Source organism: Danio rerio, chromosome 24 (genome assembly GCF_052040795.2).
Source record: "Danio rerio strain M-AB ecotype USA chromosome 24, GRCz13ab, whole genome shotgun sequence".
NCBI lineage: Eukaryota > Metazoa > Chordata > Actinopteri > Cypriniformes > Danionidae > Danio > Danio rerio.
Window position 1 is genome coordinate 37,657,292 of NC_141044.1, and position 23,806 is coordinate 37,681,097.

Below are 23,806 nucleotides of genomic sequence, written 5' to 3' on the forward strand. Positions count from 1 at the left end.
GTTTGACATGAACAGTGAACTATAAATAGGCTATATAATAAATAAATAAAATAGAAACAATACTTGTATAAGACTAACTAATAAAATTATAAATACATTTTATTTTTATATATAAATGGTTGACAAATGATTACAATTATTTACATTTGCATAAATGAACAATCAACTAATTATGTATACATTATTATACTATGAATAAACATGTATAGTATAAATTTAATATAAAAAATACTATAAATTATAAATATCTATTTTAAAGAATCCTACATATGCACATACATATTTAAATTCAAAATATTCAGTATATTTTTAAAAATAATTACATAAAACTAAAACAAATAATAATAAATAATAATACATAATAAATACCAAATAATTACTGTTAATTATTCATTATTTAACAAGTAATTGCAGCAACTTATTATAATTGTTGTTTTACTATAAAGTATTGCTTAAAATAACAACTATTAAATATAATAAATATTTATTATTAATTAATTTAAAAAATGCTGCTCATTACAATGCATTCCTTTATATAAGAAATATTAAATATATAAAATAATGAATTATTAATTCGATAATATGCTGCTTACTTACTATATTGCATTACTAAAAAAAATAAATATTAAATATATGAAATAATGAATTATTAATTATTTTAAAATGTTGCTTGCTTATTATAATGCATTACTTCAAAATAACAATTAATAAATATATGAAATAATTATTAATTAATTTAAAATGTTGTTTGCTTATTATAATGCATTCCTTAAAAATAATAAATATAATAAATAATAGACTATTAATTAATTTTAAATGTTTGCTCATTATAATGCATTACTTTAAAATAATAAATATTACATATAATAAATAATAGACTATTAATTAATTTAAAATGTTGTTTGCTTATAATGCATTGCTTAAAAATAATAAATATTAAATATATAACACAATAAATTATTAATTAATTAATTTAAAATGTTGTTTGCTTATTAAAATGCATTACTTAAAATAATAAATATTAAATATATAAAATAATTAATTATTAATTTATTTATTTAAAATGTTGCTTGCTTATTATAATGCATTACTCAAAAATAATAAATAATAAATACATAAAATAATTTCTAATTCATTTAAAATGTTGCTCATTTATAATGTATAAATAAAATAATAAATATTAAATAATAACCTATTTATGAATTAAAAATGCTGAACAATTACTGCTAGATGCTTTACATGCACACTCCAGAATAATACACACACTCTCACTATTAAACAGGCAGCACAGTTCAGTTTATTCAGTTTGTAACCTCAGTGTAACCTGCTCAACCAATGACTCGGTTGTTTACTTCACCTCTACTCTCCTTCTGGGAAATACATGATGAAACTTTCCCACTTCTGAAACCTCCTACAGGGGTCTAGTATTGGCTAAATATAATGACTGAATGCTTGTTGGACAGTGTATGACTGAAACCTGCCATAGTTCAGGTCACATGGTAAATCCTTACTTTCAAGTTCGCTGACCCTGGAGAAAACTGACATTAAGAGGTGTAGTAAAGCAGAGCCTCGAGGGATGCTAATAATAGCAGACGAAACACAATATGACCCGACGAGGAGAATCTATTCTGTGACCTCACATCGACTGAGAGATATCACTACGATGAGCACACTGGAATTTAATTAGTTCACTGGTGTCCTGAGAATCCGTATGTACTATATTTTGTTCGGTATGTGCTTCCCTTGGGCCTACAGCTAAATAAAAATTGATGTGACGTAGCTTTGTTTTACAGAAGAAAAATGATTAAAATATTCATGCTGGGCAAAGGTTAGTGATTTTGTCTCCTATGACAGATTCACATCAATACTAAACTAAACGGGGTTTTTATTTTCTCGTAACTGAGGAGTTTCTTTGGTACGTTTCATTTTCCCCAGGGGGAATTTTATTTTTTTATTTTTTATCTTGTTGGGAGGGGAAAGAGAGAGAGAGAGAGAGAGAGAGAGAGAGAGAGAGAGAGAGAGAGAGAGAGAGAGAGAGAGAGAGAGAGAGAGAGAGAGAGCTGAGGACAGAATCAGGAAAGGTTTGTGAGCAGGGACTCGAACTCGGGACGCCTGGAGTACTATATATCGGCATATTGTCCACAACAGGAAAACTGATTTCTAAAAACAACTGATAAATCTTTGAAGCCAGACATGTGATGAGGTCTTAGTTGCTCAGTTCGTATGTTTTTGTTTTGTTGATTTGATTAATTCAACATATGTTCAACTCTATCGTATTGTTTAATAGAATGCAGGAAAACAACATTACCCATGATGCCAGGCAGAAAATTACATTAACCAGAGTCAAAACAACAAACATGAAAATCTAGCCTATTACTGTAAAAACTAGCCTAGAGGGCCATTTAATTATAAAAACAAGCCTTGAACGCTATCTGCTGTTAAAACTAGCCTAGAGTGCCATTTATTTCTAAAAACTAGCCTAGAACGCCATCTGCTGTTAAAACTAGCCTAAAGTGCCATCTTGTGAAAAAAACTAGCCTAGAGCACCACTTACTGTTAAAAAACAAGCCTAGAAACTAGCCTACAGTGCCATATGGTGATAAACCTAGCCTAGAACTTCATCTGCAGTTAAAAACTTGCCTATAAACTAGCCTAGAGTGAGAAATGGTGATAAAAACTAGCCTAGAGCGCCATCTGCTGTTAAAACTAGCCTAGAAACTAGCCTAGAGTGTCATCTGGTGATAAAAACTAGCCTAGAGCACCATCTGCTGTTAAAACTAGCCTAAAAACTAGGCTAGCGTGCCATCTGGTGATAAAAACTAGCCTAGAGCACCATCTGCTGTTAAAACTAGCCTAAAAACTAGGCTAGAGTGCCATCTGGTAATAAAAACTAGCCTTGCATGCAATATTATCTTAAATACTAGTCTAAAGTGCTATTTGCTTTTTTAAAACTAGCCTAGAAACTAGCCTAGAGTGCCATATTTTAATAAAAATAGCCTAGAACGCCATCTACTGTTAAAACTATCTTAGAATCTAGCCTAGAGAGCCATCTACTGTTAAAACTATCTTAGAATCTAGCCTAGAACGCCATCTGCTGTTAAAAACTATCCTAGAATCTAGCCTAGAGAGCCATCAGCGGTTAATAACTAGCCCAGAACACCATCTTTTATTAAAAAATAGACTAGAACGCCATCTACTGTCAAAACCATCCTATAATCTAGCCTAGAGCGCCATCTCCTGTTAAAAACTAGACTAGAGCACCATCTTTTATTAAAAATAGCCTAGAACGCCATCTACTGTTAAAACTATCTTAGAATCTAGCCTAGAGAGCCATCTGCTGTTAATAACTAGCCTAGAACACCATCTTTTATTAAAAAATAGCCTAGAACGCCATCTATTGTTAAAAACTAGACTAGAGCACCATCTTTTATTAAAAACCAGCCTAGAACGCCATCTACTGTTAAAACTATCTTAGAATCTAGCCTAGAGCGCCATCTGCTATTAATAACTATCCTATAATCTAGCCTAGAGTGCCATCTACTGTTAAAACCATCCTATAATCTAGCCTAGAGCGCCATCTCCTGTTAAAAACTAGACTAGACCACCATCTTTTATTAAAAATAGCCTAGAACGCTATCTACTGTTAAAACTATCTTAGAATCTAGCCTAGAGAGCCATCTGCTGTTAATAACTATCCTAGAATCTAGCCTAGAGCGCCATCTACTGTTAAAACCATCCTATAATCTAGCCTAGAGCGCCATCTGCTGTTAATTACTAGCCTAGAACACCATCTTTTATTAAAAAATAGCCTAGAACGCCCTCTACTGTTAAAAACTAGACTAGAGCACCATCTTTTATTAAAAACCAGCCTAGAACGCCATCTACTGTTAAAACTATCTTAGAATCTAGCCTAGAGTGCCATCTGCTGTTAATAACTATCCTAGAACACCATATTTTAATAAAAAAAATAGCCTAGAACGCCATCTACTGTTAAAACTATCTTAGAATCTAGCCTAGAGCGCCATCTGCTGTTAATAACTAGCCTAGAACACCATATTTTAATAAAAAAATTGCCTAGAACGCCATCTACTGTTAAAACCATCCTATAATCTAGCCTAGAGCGCAACCTCCTGTTAAAAACTAGACTAGAGCACCATCTTTTATTAAAAATAGCCAAGAACGCCATCTACTGTTAAAACTATCTTAGAATCTAGCCTAGAGAGCCATCTTCTGTTAATTACTAGCCTAGAACACCATCTTTTATTAAAAAATAGCCTAGAACGCCATCTACTGTTAAAAACTAGACTAGAGCACCATCTTTTATTAAAAACCAGCCTAGAACGCCATCTACTGTTAAAACTATCTTAGAATCTAGCCTAGTGCGCCATCTGCTGTTAATAACTATCCTATAATCTAGCCTAGAGTGCCATCTACTGTTAAAACCATCCTATAATCTAGCCTAGAGCGCCATCTCCTGTTAAAAACTAGACTAGAGCACCATCTTTTATTAAAAATAGCCTAGAACGCCATCTGCTGTTAAAACTATCTTAGAATCTAGCCTAGAGTGCCATCTGCTGTTAATAACTATCCTAGAACACCATATTTTAATAAAAAATAGCCTAGAACGCCATCTACTGTTAAAACTATCTTAGAATCTAGCCTAGAGAGCCATCTGCTGTTAAAAACTATCCTAGAATCTAGCCTAGAGTGCCATCTGCTGTTAATAACTATCCTAGAACACCATATTTTAATAAAAAAATTGCCTATAACGCCATCTACTGTTAAAACTATCTTAGAATCTAGCCTAGAGTGCCATCTGCTGTTAATAACTAGCCTAGAACACCATATTTAAATAAAAAATAGCCTAGAACGCCATCTACTGTTAAAACTATCTTAGAATCTAGCCTAGAGCGCCATCTGCTGTTAAAAACTATCATAGAATCTAGCCTAGAGCGCCATCTGCTGTTAATAACTATCCTAGAATCTAGCCTAGAGCGCCATCTACTGTTAAAACCATCCTATAATCTAGCCTAGAACACCATCTTTTATTAAAAAATAGCCTAGAACGCCATCTACTGTTAAAAACTAGACTAGAGCACCATCTTTTATTAAAAACCAGCCTAGAACGCCATCTACTGTTAAAACTATCTTAGAATCTAGCCTAGAGCGCCATCTGCTGTTAATAACTATCCTATAATCTAGCCTAGAGTGCCATCTACTGTTAAAACCATCCTATAATCTAGCCTAGAGCGCCATCTCCTGTTAAAAACTAGACTAGACCACCATCTTTTATTAAAAATAGCCTAGAACGCTATCTACTGTTAAAACTATCTTAGAATCTAGCCTAGAGCGCCATCTGCTGTTAATAACTATCCTATAATCTAGCCTAGAGCGCCATCTACTGTTAAAACCATCCTATAATCTAGCCTAGAGCGCCATCTCCTGTTAAAAACTAGACTAGACCACCATCTTTTATTAAAAATAGCCTAGAACGCTATCTACTGTTAAAACTATCTTAGAATCTAGCCTAGAGAGCCATCTGCTGTTAATAACTATCCTAGAATCTAGCCTAGAGCGCCATCTACTGTTAAAACCATCCTATAATCTAGCCTAGAGCGCCATCTGCTGTTAATTACTAGCCTAGAACACCATCTTTTATTAAAAAATAGCCTAGAACGCCCTCTACTGTTAAAAACTAGACTAGAGCACCATCTTTTATTAAAAACCAGCCTAGAACGCCATCTACTGTTAAAACTATCTTAGAATCTAGCCTAGAGTGCCATCTTCTGTTAATAACTATCCTATAATCTAGCCTAGAGCGCCATCTACTGTTAAAACCATCCTATAATCTAGCCTAGAGCGCCATCTCCTGTTAATAACTATCCTAGAACACCATATTTTAATAAAAAAAATAGCCTAGAACGCCATCTACTGTTAAAACTATCTTAGAATCTAGCCTAGAGCGCCATCTGCTGTTAATAACTAGCCTAGAACACCATATTTTAATAAAAAAATAGCCTAGAACGCCATCTACTGTTAAAACCATCCTATAATCTAGCCTAGAGCGCAACCTCCTGTTAAAAACTAGACTAGAGCACCATCTTTTATTAAAAATAGCCAAGAACGCCATCTACTGTTAAAACTATCTTAGAATCTAGCCTAGAGCGCCATCTGCTGTTAATTACTAGCCTAGAACACCATCTTTTATTAAAAAATAGCCTAGAACGCCATCTACTGTTAAAAACTAGACTAGAGCACCATCTTTTATTAAAAACCAGCCTAGAACGCCATCTACTGTTAAAACTATCTTAGAATCTAGCCTAGAGCGCCATCTGCTGTTAATAACTATCCTATAATCTAGCCTAGAGCGCCATCTACTGTTAAAACCATCCTATAATCTAGCCTAGAGCGCCATCTCCTGTTAAAAACTAGACTAGAGCACCATCTTTTATTAAAAATAGCCTAGAACGCCATCTGCTGTTAAAACTATCTTAGAATCTAGCCTAGAGTGCCATCTGCTGTTAATAACTATCCTAGAACACCATATTTTAATAAAAAATAGCCTAGAACGCCATCTACTGTTAAAACTATCTTAGAATCTAGCCTAGAGAGCCATCTGCTGTTAAAAACTATCCTAGAATCTAGCCTAGAGTGCCATCTGCTGTTAATAACTATCCTAGAACACCATATTTTAATAAAAAAATTGCCTATAACGCCATCTACTGTTAAAACTATCTTAGAATCTAGCCTAGAGTGCCATCTGCTGTTAATAACTAGCCTAGAACACCATATTTAAATAAAAAATAGCCTAGAACGCCATCTACTGTTAAAACTATCTTAGAATCTAGCCTAGAGCGCCATCTGCTGTTAAAAACTATCCTAGAATCTAGCCTAGAGCGCCATCTGCTGTTAATAACTAGACTAGAGCACCATCTTTTATTAATAATAGCCTACAGCGCCATCTGCTGTTAAAAACTAGCAGGCTTTGCATGATTTTTCGCCACAGCTCTATACGCCAACATCCAATAAAGATCCTCGACTGCCATTCAGTGGTACAGCGAAACCCATACAGCAGATTTGCGCAGGATATAGGTCTGGATCACTTCAGCAGTCCAAAACCGCTTCATTTAGAAGACAATAACTCCATTTATCATACACTTTGACCATTTAGATTTCCCACTACACAAAAGTTTGTATCTGAAAAATCCTAATGGGGAACATTCATTGAAAACAATTGAATTAAACTTTTTTTTTTCTAGTGCCTTCACTCAAGATCTTAAAGTAGGTGATAATTGCACTGGAGCCAGAAAGGACACGTTTCAACATGCCATAATAGGACACAGAGTCTCCTGCCCATGCAGACTTTGGCAGGACGCCACTCAAAGTACACGTCTTAAGCTTGAGACTGAGCTACTGGAAAGCCTAAGAAGAAAATTACAATGAGAAACCAATTCTTACAGTCGCCGGCAGCGGTGTATGAGTCTTTTCACAATGCTGTGATTCTTTTGAAACTCAGCCCTGGTTTCAGTCATCAGGAATCAGCCGTTATGATTCTAATCTCTAATTTAGATTTCATAGGGGGCAGCTGCTGCCAAGAGGGCATAAACATTTAATCTCCCTGCCGTCAGTCAAAAGTAAACGCCAAGCGACTGATGACACGCTCTGGTGGCGGTGGGGCGGAATGCATGACCCTCTGTTGCCATAGCAACACCGGAGCAATCGTAGAGGCGGGGCATCAGCATGGAAACTGCAGGAGCCCACGACAGATAACAAATGAAGACTAGGAGAAATTAGGGTCACTTTCAATCAGGCGGCGTTTAATAAACCTGCGAACGTCTGCAAACGCTTCATGCCATATGAATAACAATTGCTAAAATCACTTGTTTGATGTAATTGCTTCCCTGCCAGATGTGTGCAAGTATACTACAGAAATATAAATGTCAGACTGAGGAGAACAGAGTCTGAGGAAAGTTCTTCATTACTGCTTTTTTATTAAAGAGATATTCTAAAGCCATTGTTTTTCTGACATTTATTACATTACAATGCTGTGAAAATCTCTTTACGGTACTAAAATGTTCTGTAAATACTGGTGCGTATTAATATAGTAATCATTCAGTCCCTTTTGAAACATTTACCATGGTAAAGTTAACTTAGTCCTGAGATATTTTAGTATAGGTTCTGCATAGTGTAAGTAGAGTATGACATCGGTAATTTGTTTCTGTACATTAGTTTGGGATCAGTCATTTTTTTTAAAGAAATAGTTGATGCTGCTATAGGACACATTAAACTGTGTAAAAATAAAGACATTTAAAATGACATTTTAATAAATTAAAATAATCATAATAATAATAATATACACAAATAAACACTCACCGGCCACTTTATTAGGTACACCGGACCAACTGCCCGTTAACGCAAATTTCTAATCAGCCAATTACATGGCAGCAACTGCTTTTAGGCATGTACACATGGTCAAGACGATCTGCTGCAGTTTAATCCGAGCACCTCCCTTCTTTTCTTTTTTTTCTTTTACTTTATTTTATTTAATTTTTTTATGTCATGTTTTTTGGATGTTGTGTAAAGTATGTTTTGTCTTCTTGCGTTGTTATTATGTGATTGTGATTAATTGTGGAACCCCCTTGAAAATGAGATGGTACATCTCAAGGGGTTTATCCCAATGAATAAATATCAAATCTGAATGGGAAAGAAAGGTGATTTAAGTGACTTTGTACGTGGCATGGCTGTTGGTGCCAGATGGGCTGGTCTGAGTATTTCAGAAACTGCTGATCTGCTGGGATTTTCACGCACAAGGGTTTACAGAGAATGATCCATCCTGCCTTGTATCAACGGTTCAGGCTGGTGGTGGTGGTGTAATGGATTTTTTCTTGCCACACTTTAGGCCCATTAGTACCAACTAAGCATCATGTCAACGCCACAGCCTACCTGAATATTGTTGCTGACCATGTCCATCCCTTTATGACCACAGTGTACCCATCTTCTGATGGCTGCTTCCAGCAGGATAACACACCATGTCATAAAGCGTGAATCATCACAGACTGGATTCTTGAACATGACAATGAGTTCACTGTACTAAAATGGCCTCCACAGTCACTAGATCTCAATCCAATAGAGCACTTTTTTGATATGGTGTAACGGGATATTCGCATCTTGGACGTGCAGCCGACAAATCTGCAGCAACTGCGTGATGCTTTCATGTCAATATGAAGCAAAATCTCTGTGGAATATTTACAATTCCTTGTTGAATCTATGCCACGAAGGATTAAGGCAGATCTGAAAGCAAAAGGAGTCCAACTTGATACTAGAAAGTTGTACCTAATAAAGTGGCAGGTGAGTGTACATATAAAAAAAATCTGCGATATGTTTCTATACATTAGTTTGGAAAAAGTAAGATATATATATATTGCTATAGCTCACATTTAATTATGTAAAGACATTTAAAATGGTACAAAAATGATGGATGGATGGATGGATGGATGGATGGATGGATGGATGGATGGATGGATCGACAGACAGACAGACAGACAGACAGACAGACAGACAGACAGACAGACAGACAGACAGACAGACAGACAGACAGACAGACAGACAGACAGACAGACAGACAGACAGACAGATAGATAGATAGATAGATAGATAGATAGATAGATAGATAGATAGATAGATAGATAGATAGATAGATAGATAGATAGAAATGTATTGAGGTTTGCACAAAATATGATTAAGTCAAACGGGAGCACAAGGCTTTACTTCAGAACATGAAAGGCATTTATTTTTAATTACAACTAATTAATTAACCCTACAACAACAACAACAACAATCCCTTCTGCGTGTGCTTTTGTTCAGCCCTGGTGCAAGTTATAATAGAATCTCAAAAAGATATTTAGTTTCTGAATTATGAATTTTTTTCTAACATTACAAAAGAAAAAACTATGCTTTTATTTAGTTTCTGATGTTCATACGCAGGTGTGTGTGTCTCGCAATCCCACAGCAATTCATTGATTTTCGCAACTCTCACTGCATCAGAAATGAGCAGCGGCACAGTCTGGCCACACAGAATCAGACTGAATTAGCCAGAACTGCGAAAGCTGCATTCAAAACAAGTCCCAACAGGCTCCCTATCGTCTTTTTTCTTTAAGAGAAATACAATGTGCTTAACGACAAAACTCACCAGGCCACATGAATATTTCACCTGCTTTTTATACAATTTGGCCGTCAAATTGCAGGTTTAAATAAATAGTGTCCACATCTAATAATGAAATGAAAGAGTGAAGCGCAGAGAAACTTAATATGCTTTCATTGTACAGTACAGTTTCAACTAAAATTTAACAGTTTTATGCATTATTGACATTCGTTTTCAAGTGTTAACAGCTTTCGGGGACTAAAAACAATGAATACAGTGCTCAGCATGTATGAGTACACCCCTCATAGGTCTCTCTTTTAAATGAATATTTTCTATAAGATGCTTAACAACAATATATTTGTGCATATACAGCGGGGAAAATAACTATTGTACATGTCATGTTTTTTTCTGGGAATAATATTTTTTAATGGAGCTGTTGACATGGAGTTGAACCAGATTTTAGTAAAAACCCAAACAGTCAGAGCCAATAGCCAAGTGGTGAACGCGTTGACATAGCACCAAGGTGCTCACAGCGACTTGAGTTCGATTCCTGGCTTGAGGTCCTTCACTGATCCTTCCCCTATCTCTGCTCCCCACTTTCTTGTCTATAAAATCTCTACTGTCCTATCCCAATAAAGGTGAAAACCCCTTAAAAATAATTGTGTATATATATATATATATAAATATATATATATATATAAATATATATATATATATATATATATATATATATATATGTATGTATGTATATATATATATATATATATATATATATATATATATATATATATATATATATATATATATATATATATATATATATATATATATATATATATATATAATTTCAGAACAGGAAAATATTGCTAATTACATCAACTAAAACATGCAGCTAATTTAAAGGTAAATATGTCTGTCAGTTAGTTTGAAACAACATTTAACTAGTAGCAACCAAAAGAAATTGGGTTGATAGCTCAATCTTTCTGCAAAAATGGAGTTCTTGATTTCAAAGCTCCTCCCCCTCTGAACAAGCAAGAAGCAAGTCTGGACAAGTTTTAGGTATACTGTTTGGCACAAATGACATTTTAAGGTGAGATATCTGACTTTTACTTAATTTCCAAATAAGTTTTTTTTCCATTCTACTGGAGTGTTGGCTACTCCTGGTAAATACAGTTGATGGTAGCAGATTTTTTTTTTTTTTTTTTGACTCAAAAAAGTTTTTTTTGCTTTACAAGAATACACAAGAATTTGAGGAGCACCTTAATGATGAGGAGCTTAAAGAGGAGGCAAGTAATGACAATTGCCATTATTGCTGATCAGTCTACTTTGGAATTGAACCACAAGACGGAAACCATCATAGTTGAAGGCATGAGAATCTTAAATGGAATGGATATCTCAAGGTGCTGTACTGATGGGCATATATACTCTGAATCTGAACTACCTCAAGGAACTTGAATATACTTTAAAAGTTTCTCGAACTTGATGGACTGAAGCCCAGTGCAAAAGTAATGCGTCTCAAGAACATTATTTTCTGAGGTCTCTACTTATTTCAGAGTAGATTGTGCTCTTTATATTGCACTTCATGTTGTTTTGTATTTTTAAGTCCACATGCTAATGTTTTTTGTTATTTTTCATACTGTTAATATGAGACAGTACTCAGTTTTGTTTTGTAAAATACTAGAAGACTGTGGTTTAAAACAAATAAAAAAATTACTGGAAAAGAAAAATGTTGTTGTTGAATGTGTTTGTTACAAGCAGCTATATGAACAGTAAATTTAAAAAAATACAATTAACAATTTCAGGTATTTAATATATTGGATGTTCTAAACTTGATAACCTGCATGTATAAATATGGGAATTAAGTACATAACACTGGATTTATTTTACATTTTAATTTAAAAAAAAAAAGTAGTTGAAACAACTTAATTTTTTGAGTACTCAACTTAAAAAAATGGAGTTTATGCTATGTAAAAGTGAAGAGGAAAAGGCCTTTTGGCTAACATAACAAAGTTTGTTGTCTGAACTTCATTTTGTTCGATGTTGTTGTAACCTAAATAGATTGATGCAAACTGTTGCGTAATTATTATTATTTTTTTTTGTATGGTCTAAACAATATTTTTTAGAGTGTATAAATAGCCGATAGCGGATCCAGCCAAAATAAGCAGTATCGAACGATATCTGGACCAAGTATCGAGATCAGTGCATCCCGACCTATAACCAACATGAAAATCAATGTTTACTGCTTCTAAATCTTAAATTTACCCCATAAGTTAAAAAATGATCTGATTTTCAAAGTCACAATGTTCTAACCTCACTTCTGAAGCTTGAATTTTCAACCTAGCAGCCACAATAATCTGTTCATCTAAAAATAAACAAATGAATGCGGCGCGCAGATGAGCATACATGACAAAACACGGCAGGGGGTCTTGTTGGGTGACCGGCCTGACAAACACTCTGTATTGAGCGTCCCGCTGTTCACTCACCCTCAGGCGACTCCTCCTGGACATATGTTCCTGTCAGATACCGGTGAACTAATGCCGACTTCCCACTGGACAGGTTTCCCACGATGCCCTGCGTGCAGAAAAAAAAAAACAGACATGAGTCAGAGTGTTCGGGTGCATAATAGCAGAGACGAGACGAGCAGAACAGAAAACTAATGACTGTCTGGAACATAATCGATGAGGCTGATTTCAGGATGGTGAATAACTAATAAAACTGAACCAATTTACTTCTCGGAGAGTGTGAAAAATAAAGAAAGCAATCTGTTGTTTGTATAACTAATCTAATTGGCCTGACAGACAATATTCAGTTTCATTAAAGTGCCCCTATTATGGATTTTAAAGGTTTGTCATATTATTTAAAGGCCTCCTAAAAAATTAAATGCAATTAAGGGAAGAAAAAAAAAACACATTCATTTTCTTGACTTATCCACTGCCACATTAGCATTTTTCTAACAGGTTGGTTGAAATGGTTGGTTTCTGTAAACCCTGCCTCTCTGAGAGCCTCCTCTGCTCTGATTGGTCATATGACTTTATTCTGCTCTGATTGGTCAATTGCTTACAATTCAGTTCCAAAAAAGCGAAATGGTTGGTCTCTATAAACCCCACCCCTCTGAGAACCTCCTCTGCTCTGATTGGTCATATGACTTTATTCTGCTCTGATTGGTCAATTGCTTACAATTCAGTTCCAAAAAAGCGAAATGGTTAATCCCTCTATAAACCCCACCCCTCTGAGAACCTCCTCTGCTCTGTTTGGTTAACTGCTTACTGTGCGCGTCTAAAAAAACAAAATAGTTAGTCTCTGTAATCCCACCTCTCCGAGAGCCTCTTCTGCTCTGATTGGTCAACTGCTTACTGTACATGTCTAAAAAACAAAACGAAATGGTTGCTCTCTGTAAACCCTGCCTCTCTGAGAGCCTCCTCTGCTCTGATTGGTCATACGACTCTATTCTGCACTGATTGGTCACATAGCCCTCCTCTGCTCTGATTAGTCAACTGCTTACTGTGCATGTCTAAACAGCTAACGAAATAGTTGGTCTCTGTAATCCCCGCCTCTCTGAGAGCCTCTTATGCTCTGATTGGTCATATGACTATATTTTGCACTGATTGGTCACATGGCCCTAATGGTCAATAGTATAAATATGAGTAGTATGACTGAATGCACTACATCTCCCATTTGTAATTATCGCAAGACCTACCCCCATCAAGTTGCTTCACTCCTATTTGTGAATTATCTTGCATTGCATCATGGGATAGCGTAGCATCCATTGAATGCACAATTCAGAATTTCACCGGAAGTAGTAGGTCAGATGGGTACTTCTTGCATACTGTTTTTCGAATACCGCTGAATTCGCACATAATACTCAGCTCGCATACTGTTTTTAATGTACTATAAAGCAGGGAAGTATGCAATTTGTAATGTAGCCGAGTAGTATGCAATAGTGTCTCCTCCATGTTGTTGTCAAATAAAACAGTTGTCATGCCAACTTGCTACTGTAAACATCCCCGCCTTTGAGTTGTTCCGATTGGTCCACTTCTTTGGTATTGACACTGATGAATGGCACTGCATGTAAAGTTTAAATGATTTTAAAGGTCCTGTGAAATTAAAACATTTAGTTTCAGTCTGTTATTATTAAGGATATTATTAGCTAGTGTTCTCCTAGCCCAGGGGTCGGCTACCCAAAATGTTGAAAGAGCCATATTGGACCAAAAAAAACAAAAACAAATATGTCTGGAGCCGCAAAAAATTAAAAGCTTTATATAAGCCTTATAATGATGGCAACACATGCTGTATGTATTTATATTAGCTATATTAGCATACTATAAAAATGACTTCGTTGGCTACAAATACATACTGAGCCTTCATGGTTAAATGTTCATTTCCCTGCAGTGCATCCTGTAGAGAATGACGCGCCACATGACTACTCTGTTGTACGATGCCGTCTCAAGTTTAACTTAATTACAGTATTTTAATGAATTATGTTTAATGATCAAGTTTAACTTCATTACAATATTAATGCATTATGTTTAATGATCAAGTTTAACTTCATTACAATATTAATGAATTATGTTTAATGATCAAGTTTAACTTCATTACAATATTAATGAATTATGTTTAATGATCAAGTTTAACTTCATTACAATATTAATGAATTATGTTTAATTTTCAAGTTTAACTTCATTACAATATTAATGAATTATGTTTAATTTTCAAGTTTAACTTCATTACAATATTATTGCATTATGTTTTGCTTTGATGAAATTAAAGAAATGCAATAAAGAAATCAGATTTTTTAATGTTTTTTTTTATTTTGAGGATTCAAAAAAACATCAAAATGAACGTGCACAACGTGCCCCTTATCTGGGCAACAAACAGTGCAATAAAACGCAGCCTGCCATTTCCATTTCAAGATCAGCTCTAGTCATTCCTGGGAATGTGTTCAACAAGGAAGGGTCAATCTCCAGGGGTGTGTGTCAAGGAAAGACAGTCTCGTTTTTTCCTTTCGCAACTCGCAAAATCTGCTCCCAAATGCAGTTTGCATATCAACGATCGCACCTTGTAAATAATCACCGTTGAGTGAGTGATCGGGATGGGCTTCTTTGAATTCTCTCAGGGAGGGAAAATGAGAAAGCGTGCCCCGCTGTACATCTTTGGCAAAGACAGCTTGCGCTCCATGGCGCACCACACAGCCGCCGGTTTGTTTACAACAGCTACCTACCTGGCATCCCGCCCTGCTGATAGAAACGTGTGTCGCAGGCTATGACGCAAATCTTCGTTGACAGAAATGTTGAAATTAAATATTCTACACACTTTTACAGCATTGGAAAACGTTAAGATTGTTTGTCCTCCTATAGAAACCATATTAAAACAAAAAATATATTTTCCTCCCTCATCGTTTTCTATTTTCAAACATTTTTTGAAAAAGTTCCAGGGAGCCACTAGGGCAGCGCTAAAGAGCCGCATGCGGCTCTAGAGCCGCGGGTTGCCGACCCCTGTCCTAGCCTAAATATAAAATCGATATTAACATGTAAAGCTTGCAGTTTGTCTCTTCCAACTAAATGGTTCAACAACTGACCCTTTGCTAAGCCCTGCCCTCCTTAGTTACTGTTGCTACGCTTGTCAAGCTTTTGTGCCTGGCACGTCTATTACAATATATATGCGCTGATGTCAGACATTCCCAGGGATATAAATAGTCATTTTTGGCGAACAGGTGAGAGATCCGAGAAAGCCAGAAAAAAGGACTGTGGTATGCATTACAGGGGTTTATTCACAACATAACACGCAACCAATTAGAAAATAACTTAATCAAAATTGAAGCTGATACTATCATTACACCCTTCATTCATAGAAAGAACAGCCAGAAAGGGGAAATTGATGAATTTGAGCATCATTGCCCCATATCAAGGCACAATACCTATAACTGTCAGTATTTTTTGTGTGCTTTTCATACAGTTTATATTCTTATTAGCAGTGAAAAGTGAAAAAAATAAATAAATTGAAATGCAAATCAAAGTATAAATAGCAGAAGTGAACAAATAGATTTTCCCTACCAGCAAATTTTAATATGACACCAAATATCTAACCCGCTATAACACCCTCACCATTGACTAAATCTAAAAAAGACCATAAAAGAAATCAATGAATTACAGCTCTGACATGGACATGAGGGTTATAAATGACTGAAAAACAGCTGCGGGTGAAGTATATTGACTGCAAGTGCTCAGTTTGTGATCATATCACTGTTTTGTTCTGTTGATAAGTAATCCAAATATTCATAGCTTGAAACAGATGGAAATATGACTTGATTGTGCTGCTTTTACGGCCCCTCACACAGCTTCATCCACGCTGGCATTTCTCCCCTTGAGAAAAAAATTCCAACACCCCATACAAACTTTTAAAGCCTCCTTTCCACTGCACACGAAAAGCGACAGACCGGAAGTCATTCATTTCAAATGAAGATTAGTGCGGGAGCTGCGTGGAGTTCCGATCATCTCCGTACGCGGAAAATTCGGATCAGATTTGAGCTGCGGATCCGTTGAAATATTTGAACTCCTGCGACTAGACCGTATGCGACCGGCTGACCGGGTGTGATGTATTCTAGTGTTGTCCAAGCAGGTCCGTGCATGCTAGATGAGAAATACTAGTTTATTTGGTTATTTTTTGAATCAGAAAAAGTCTATATATATATATATATATATATATATATATATATATATATATATATATATATATATATATATATATATATAAATATATATATATATATATATATATATATATATATATATATATATATATATAAATATATATATATATATATATATATATATATATATGTATGTATATATATATATATATATATATATATATATATATATATATATATATATATATATATATATATATAAATTCGGTTCATAAATGCAAGTAATGAAGTAATAAAAATATATATTTTATGTTGTCTCCACATTCCCTCCAATATGAGTTTCTAGTATTCATTCATTCATTCATTCAACCATGGTGAACGCACAGAAATAAAGACTCTTGCTTTTGCACTCCTTTATTTCGGACACTGTCAGAACAGCTTCTCTCCCATGGTGCAAGTCAGAACTGAAAATTCTGTGCGACTGCCACAAGGGGGCGTATTCCGACAGTCGTCTCCAAATGTCGTGTACAGTGGAAAGGCGGCTTAAGACACCGGGTATCAGATTTGTACAATCCATAAGCACAACGCTTTGGCTTGACAGACCTCCTGCGCGTACCTTCGATTGCTAAGCCACGATTGGTGTGTGGCGGTTTTCGGGTGTGGCTTAACAAAGGGTCAGTTAACTTCACATCACCTCATACTTCAGTTTCTCATCATATCCTGACTAATCAAATGCTCTCTAGTATCTGACATGCCCCGCCCCCTTCAAGACACTTCTTGTTAGCTTTTCATTCGAAGCGCTTGATCTCAACCCCTCTTACTGGCAGAGCTGCCATAAAAAACTAAACACTATTGGCTGTTTTTTTAAAAGGGAGGAGCCACTTTAGCCCCACCCTCCCTTGCTTTTTCAGTTAAGATTATGTCAAACATTGTATAATAAATGCACATTTTAAAGCCCTTCACAGGACCTTTAACTTGACACAGCAAGATAAAAACATGGAGCTCATTTATGACGTGCTGTAAAAAAATGTGAGACCAAATCGTATCTGTTATGCACATCTATTAACCACATGTATACATAAAAAAACAACAGGATGGTAAAGAATCACATAGGACTGAAATAATCATGTGTGAATGCTCTCCATTTATCTGCATTTAGACTTGAAACTTTACAGATGATTTACATTAAACTACACATCAAAGGTAATTTCTGTTAAAGCACAAGTCCCTAGTGACAGATGGAGGACATCCGTTCTGCATCCAGGATTTCCCTCAAAACATTCTAGATCCCTCAGTCATCAAACAAGCGCTCAGCCATGACGGAAGCAACTTTCAGGAGTTTCCTCACACTATTCTTCCTGTCGCTCCACAGGACGGATGATAATTCCCTACCAGCTGCAGACGGAAAGCTTTATAAACATAATGAGGACAGATACACTCATCTCTGTCTTCAAATGCTGAAGTTGAAGGACTTACTCGAGCAAATACTGAAATCAAATGACGAAGTGAGCACTGATAAAGATATTATACATACAGCTTGAGCTGATCTTGAAGAATGCCGTCTGACTATCAAAAAAAATTACAGGATTCAAATGGCAGCTTTTATCTAAGGTTTACACCTTCCTCTACACCCCTTAAATTAGGGATGTCCAGACTCGGTCCTGGAGGGCCGGTGTCCTGCAAAGTTTAGCTCCAACCCCAATCAGACACACCTAGGCTAGCTAACCAAGCTCTTACTAGGCCATAGATAGATACATTAGATGTCGCCTACCCTGTTGTTGTCTATTGGAAGGAATGCGTCAATAGAGCCGCCATTTTGGAACAGGGTAGCACTCCTTTGAAATGAATGCGGGACCAAGGTACAGTGGAGGACTGTGGCCATCCAAAGCCAGAGATATACAAACATATCTATGATCGGGAGTTTTCCTGGATGTTAGTATGCAAATTTTATTTATTTTTTTTTTATTACGAAAATTAGAATTTAACATCACTTTTCTACATTGATGGATCAGTGATTGCATTGAAATTGCTGACAAAAAGCTTGTGTTTGTGTGTATGGAAATGTACTATTCACCCTCCCTGTTAAATTTGATCTAATCCGTGTCCTGAAACACACCTCCTCTCCTGCTTTTACTTCTCATACTGATGGAGGGAGCGATTAGTTTGTGAATGAATCTCAGTTATGAACGACTCCCTGCTGAAAAATCCAGCTTAAACCAGCCTAAGCTGGTTGGCTGGTTTTAGCTGGTTGACCAACCTGGTTTTAGAGGGGTTTTGGACATTTCCAGGCTGGTTTCCAGCCATTTTCAGCCTGGTTTTAGCTGGTCTGGCTGAAAAATAACCAGCTAAATCCAGTTAAAACCAGCTTGACCAGCCTGGTTAAGGCTGGACATAGCTGGTTTTGGCTGGGCTCCTATCCTGGCTAGGGTAGTCAAGCTGGTTTTAGCTGGTCATTTCCCAGCCTGACCAGCTAAGACCAGGCTGGAAATGGCTGGAAACCAGCCTGGAAGTGGCTAAAACCCCTCTAAAACCAGCCTAGTCGACCAGCTAAAACCAGCCAACCAGCCTAGGCTGGTTTAAGCTGTTTTTTTTTGGTAGGGCTCCTTCACTTAGCCAACAATAATACAAGTCTGGCACCGCAGCATCTTATTGTAATATTTCTTTTGCATTGTTTGCTGATTTTATTCAACAAAACTAGCATAAGCAGAGTATTTAGTGAGAGTTGGAGCTACTTTGCCTTATGGTGAATGCAGTAAGTGACTGTATTATCATCAATAACGTTACCTGATTAGCACAAAAGTTCAGAACATACAAAAATGTAAAAAACTTAACCTTACCTATGAAATGTTCTGCCTGTGTGCTTTGTTTTCTTTGTTTGCTTGCTACTACACCCGTAGACAGCGCTAAAGTCCCGCATCTTCACGTAATAACACTGTCTTGTCAAGTGCGGTTGAATGACATTTATCCTGGGAGCACTGTACCAATGTGGCGGCACTATTGACGCATACTCAGGGCCCTATGTGATATCTAGTCTATATATCTATGTTACTAGGCAGTCTAGAAATATCCTTGCAGGTGTGTTGAAGCAAGTTGGAGCTAAAATCTGCAGGACACCGGCCCTCCAGGACCGAGTTTGTACACCCCTGCCTTAAATGATAGCTGCTGTACTGTTTTGCCCAATTTAGATCCTTCTTTCACATAGCAAACTGTTCCATTTTAACACATTTTACACATCTGCATTCCTGTTAACACAATTCTCAAATCTAAAAATAGCGAATGTAAAAAATCCTGACAACCAACATAAAAAAAAAACAATGTTTACTGTGTGTGTATCATAAATCTAGCCCTGGAACCAATATCCAACCTGAATCCAATTTGGTTATTTTTGGATATTGTAATTTAATGGACACCTTTCCGTTAACCCAACAGCAAGTCCTGATGGTTGGCGTGATTACAGCTAAAAAGATGACCTTACTCAATTGGAAATCTCCAAAGGCTCCTTGTTATCAGAGAATGACTTGCTTTATGTCATTGAAATGGAACAATGAAACTTCAAACTTCACAGAAAAAGAAAGGTAAAACCACATGGGGACCTCTCTTTAGACTCTTGGGATTCTACCATTTTAAGTTCGTAAATCCTCATCTTTACTTTTAACCTATATAGTCATGTCAATGGCTTTGTCATGAGCATTGTCATCTCTTGTTTACATGTTTACTATACATGCTGTGTATACACTGACCGGCCACTTTAATAGGTATATCTTTCTAGTACAGGGTTGGACCCTCTAAAATTCAGAACTGCCTTAATCCTACATGGCATAGATTCAACAAGGTATTGTAAATATTCCTCAGAGATTTTGCTCCATATTGGCATGACAGCATCACGCAGTTTCTGCAGATTTGTCAGCTGCACATCCATGATGCCAATCTCCCTTTTTACCACATCCCAAAAGTGCTCTATTGGATTGAGATCTGATGACTAAGCAGGCCATTTGAGTACAGTGAACTCATTGTCATGTTCAAGAAACCAGTCTGAGATGATTCGCTCTTTATGACAGGGTGAGTTATCCTGCTGGAAGCAGCCATCAGAAGATGGGTACACTGTGGTCATAAAGGGATGGACATGGTCAGCAGCAATAAGTAGGCTGTGGCGTTGACACGATGCTCAATTGGTACAAATGGGCCAAAAATGTGCCAAGAAAATATCTCACACACCATTACACCACCACTATGAACTGTGTTGGACATGTTTACCTAATAAAGTGGCCGGTAAGTGTATACACGTTTAATGTTAAAAGATAGTTCACCCAAAAATGAAAATTGTTGTCATTTCACTTACGCTCCACTTCTTCCAAGCCAGTTTACGTTTCTTTTTGCTGTTGAACACAAAAGAAGATCATTTGAAGAATGTTGAAAAGCATAGCCATTGACTATGGATGTCAATGTCTTCTGGTTTCCAACCCTCTTCAGAATATCGTCCGTTGTGTTCAACTTTACATTCTCAAAACATTAGAACTGCTTGCGTATGAGTAAATGATGAGCAAATGCTCATTTTTGAGTGAACTAGCCCTTTAAGTACTGCTATATTATTATCATAAATTTCCAAAAAAAACAAACAAACAACATGCATACAGTTCAAGTCAAAAAATTTTGTATTTCCTATAATATTTTTTTCTTCTGGAGAAAGTCTTATTTGTTTTATTTCGGCTAGAATAAAAGCAATTTAAAAGTTTTTAAAACACATTTGAAAGTCAAAATTATTAGTTCCCTAAGCTATATTTTGGTAAATGTCTTCAGAACAAACCACATGGTTTCCGCTACATTCAGTCTTCCATGGTGGGGCGCCATGGCAAAATTGATCCCGCCACGGCTACATTACAGCTTCTCATTCAAACATTCAGTCATGTCTTTTTTTTTAATAGAGGGTGATAATCGCACCAAAATGTATTAAAAGGTTAGTGAATTATAACATTGCGAACTTTTCTGTAACCGTAGTAGTGCTGTACCTTATTTGTTTAACCCTTTAATATAACGTGCTGACGGACTGACTGACAGGTAAGTGAAGCCAGCAAACACCACGTATAGCCGTTTCACTTTACTTCAGGACACATTAAAACCGCTCTGTAGGTCTATTGGAGACATTCATAAATATTTCTAGCAAATCTTATAAATGTTGGAGACAAACTTGTTTCATAGATGCACTAAATCACACTTCAGCAGCGTTTATTTGAGAGTGCACAAGAAGATCTGCGCTTGAGGGGGCGTGCAAGAAGTTTTGTGCATGAGCAGAGGAAATCGGCACGCAAGCAAAGAGATTCGCGTGCTCAAAGGCTATTACATAAATGCGATCTCGACTAGTAATGCTGCGCTCACAACATTTGCCATTGAAATAACGCCACAGGTAGTTGGTAGATCTGTGTAAAAAACGCCTGCAAGGAAAAAAATCCTAGAGTAAACACTAGAGCTGTGAACCTACACTAGTCTCACGGTTCGGTTACGATTATCATGTTATCGATTCGGTTCAATTCGATATTTCGGTGCATCACGGTGCATTGACGGTGCTTTTATATTTTCTTCACAGTAGCAGCTCTTGTATTAAAATTTATGAATATATTTATATTTATATAGGCTATTATTTGTAATACAATTGTGTCATTTAATACAAACAGTCAGATATATAAACTGTAACTTTAAAAAAAACGAGCATTTAGCAAATAATATAAACAAATATAAATATCCAGCTTAATTTCTGATCCTTGTCTAGTTCTCTTACACCCCTTTGATTGGTCACACCCTCAACAAAAACGGTTGCGATTGGCTCTTGCACGCTGCGCTCTTCAGATGAATGATAAGCGGCAGGGGCGATCTCACAGCCGATCTATGATAGACACGGTGGAGAAAACTCTGCAGACACGCGCTCGTTTCTGTATCCTAAAGTAACGCTGTAAAACAGCCGAGAGAAGAAGAAAAGCCACACCAGCAAGTCAAATGGGCCACTGTGTGTGTGTGAGATAGAGAGAGACAGAGACAGAGCGAGAAAGAGAGAGAAAGAGAGAGAGAGAGAAAGAGAGAGAGAGAGAAATGGAGTAGGCTACTTTCATTCTCAAACACACACAGTGAAATTGTGCACAGTTCATGAGTATTAAGTAGTTAGAACGCTGTAAATACTCGCGATCGTCTCCCTCGCGACAGAGCGCATATGAGGTAAATGACGTCAGTAATAACCGGTTATGATTATTACTGAACCGATACCGAATTGTCCGCGTCTGCATCGCGGTGCATCGAAGAAACGATTAATTTTGACACCCCTAGTAAACACTGAACCGACATAATATATTGACTTGTTTAATTACCCTAACTTGCCTAGTTAACCTAGTTTAGCTTTTAAATTGCACTTTAAGCTGAACACTAGTATCTTCTTATGTTTTAAATAATATGTACTGTCATAATGGCAAAGATAAAATAATTTGTTATTAGAAAAGAGTTATTAAAACTATTATGTTTATAAATGTGTTGAAAACAATAATTCAGGGGCTAATAATTCAGGAGGGGTAATAATTCTTACTTCAGCTGTATATCACTGAAGAAATATTGCCCTCACTGATATTCAAAATATCACCAACATAACTGTGTGGAGTTTGCATGTTCTCCCTGCGTTCGCATGGGTTTCCCCCACAGTCCAAAGACAAGCGGTACAGGTGAATTGGGTAGGCTAAATTGTCCTTAGTGTATGAGTGTGTGTGTGAATGTGTGTGTGGATGTTTCCCAGAGATGGGTTGCGGCTGGAAGGGCATCCGCTGCATAAAAACTTGCTAGATAAGTTGGCGGTTCATTCCGCTGTGGCGACCCCGGATTAATAAAGAGACTAAGCCGACAAGAAAATGAATGAATGAATAACTGTAAATCCTTAGAAGAACAAATTTGACCCACATAAAGGCCCTCAAGAAATAGAAAAACTGTCCATTTACTTCTGTGAAAAAACATCAAACCCCCTCATCATTTAAACACCAGAGGCTCCG

At 36.4% G+C, this 23,806-nt stretch overlaps 1 protein-coding gene and 2 long non-coding RNA genes across 3 annotated transcripts in view; all 3 read right to left on the reverse strand.

Moving 5' to 3' along the window:
• agap3 (ArfGAP with GTPase domain, ankyrin repeat and PH domain 3) overlaps nt 1-23,806 on the reverse strand; it is a gene marked incomplete in the record, with an annotated part of 350,962 nt that overhangs the window by 160,890 nt on the left and 166,266 nt on the right. Inside the window, 1 exon segment of the mRNA NM_001440741.1 lies at nt 12,625-12,712. Coding sequence (NP_001427670.1) covers nt 12,625-12,712 — 88 coding nt within the window.
• LOC147831129 (uncharacterized) lies at nt 1,961-4,115 on the reverse strand. Its single transcript, XR_015525415.1, has 5 exons — nt 4,100-4,115; nt 3,841-4,038; nt 3,055-3,513; nt 2,896-3,012; nt 1,961-2,824 (listed from the first exon to the last, which is right to left on the reverse strand). It is a non-coding gene; the product is annotated as an uncharacterized LOC147831129 (long non-coding RNA).
• LOC148679491 (uncharacterized) lies at nt 4,776-8,068 on the reverse strand. Its single transcript, XR_015945711.1, has 3 exons — nt 5,570-8,068; nt 5,281-5,527; nt 4,776-5,198 (listed from the first exon to the last, which is right to left on the reverse strand). It is a non-coding gene; the product is annotated as an uncharacterized LOC148679491 (long non-coding RNA).